The sequence below is a fragment of the Protobothrops mucrosquamatus genome, unplaced genomic scaffold (genome assembly GCF_001527695.2).
Source record: "Protobothrops mucrosquamatus isolate PMUCROS unplaced genomic scaffold, P.Mucros_1.0 scaffold37094, whole genome shotgun sequence".
In the NCBI taxonomy this organism is placed as follows: Eukaryota; Metazoa; Chordata; class Lepidosauria; order Squamata; family Viperidae; genus Protobothrops; species Protobothrops mucrosquamatus.
Genome location: NW_015422828.1, coordinates 1 through 1366, shown reverse-complemented (window position 1 = coordinate 1366; position 1366 = coordinate 1). Strand labels below are relative to the sequence as shown.

The 1366-nt window shown below is 43.0% G+C and overlaps 1 protein-coding gene across 1 annotated transcript; it reads right to left on the bottom strand.

Moving 5' to 3' along the window:
• Window positions 1-446: 446 nt before the first annotated feature.
• Window positions 447-1226, bottom strand: LOC107302226 (zinc finger protein 23-like; the record flags this gene model as incomplete). Its single annotated transcript, XM_029287195.1, has 3 exons — window positions 447-777; window positions 865-1020; window positions 1078-1226. Coding segments are annotated over 3 exons (636 nt in total), but the record flags the coding sequence as incomplete, so codon positions are not given.
• Between the last annotated feature and the right edge of the window lie 140 nt (window positions 1227-1366).

Here is a 1366-nt window from a genome sequence, read left to right as displayed (position 1 = left end):
AAATCAGAAATAAAATTTTGGTTTCTGCTGAAGCATTTGTGGAACCTCTCCTGTGCGGATGCTTTGGTGTACAAAAAGCACAAGAAACTGGGACAAAAAATTACCATGCTGGTTTCGTCATTGTGAAGGTTTCCCCACACCAAAAAACTGTAGGATTTCCCTTCTGGGACTGTGTGAAGTTCCTGGTGAATTGTAAGATGTGACGTTTCAAAAAATGTTTTCCACATTCCTCACAACTGAAGGGGTTTCTCTCTAATATGGACTTTCTGATGCCTTTTTAGCTGAGATTTACAATGAAAGGTTTTCTCACACTCGGCACACTTGTAAGGCGACTCCCCTGTGGGACTTCTGGTGTGCTTGCGAAGTGATGAAGGGTGGGCAAAACATTTCCCACACTCCAGACATTTATATGGCTTCTCTCCAGTGTGGATTCTCTGATGCATCACAAGAGTATCTTTCCGAGAAAAACATTTATCGCACTCCGAACATTTATGGGACTTCTCTCCTGTATGGATTCGGCTGTGGTTTCTAAGGGAATATGAATGAGGAAATGCTCTCCCACAGTCTAAACATTTGTAATTTCTTTCCCCTGTATGAGTTTTTACATGACTTCTAAGGTGTGATATGGAAGAATAAAATTGTCCACATTCGAAGCATGGATATGGCTTCTCCCCTGTGTGGATTTTATGATGTGTCCAAAGATTTCCCTGTCGAGCAAAACATTTCCCACATTCTACGCATCTGTACGGTTTCTCTCCTGTGTGGAGCCTCTCATGCCTTCCAAGGTTTTGTTTTACGGAAAAGCATTTCCCACACTCCCCACATTTGTGTGGTTTTTCCCCTGTGTGGATTCTCTCGTGAAACTGAAGCTCTGTTTTTGTAAGGAAACCTTTTCCACATTTCCCACATTCATAAGGTTTCTCCCCTTTGTGCCCCTTCTGGTGTCTCCGAAGCGCATAAGAACACATAAATCTTCTCTCACATTCTGGACATTCATAGGGTCTCTCTCCAGTGTGAATTCTCTGATGTCGCACCAGGTTTGATTTCAAGGTGAAACATTTCCCACATTCGAGGCACTTTTCATTTTTCTCCCCTCTGTGTGTTTTCTCGTGGGTCCGAAGACCTGAACTCCAGGTGAAACATTTCCCACACTCAAAGCATTTGTACGATTTTACTCCTGTATGAATCTTCTCATGGAGCCGAAGACTTCCCGTGTGAGAAAAGCTCTTCCCACATTCCCAACACTTGTAAGGTTTCTCCCCTGTGTGAATTCTCTCATGGTTTCCCAGATGGTCTTTTTGACGGAAAAAATTCCCACATTCCAGACATTGATAAGGTTTCTGTCCACTGTGGATTTTCTGATGTC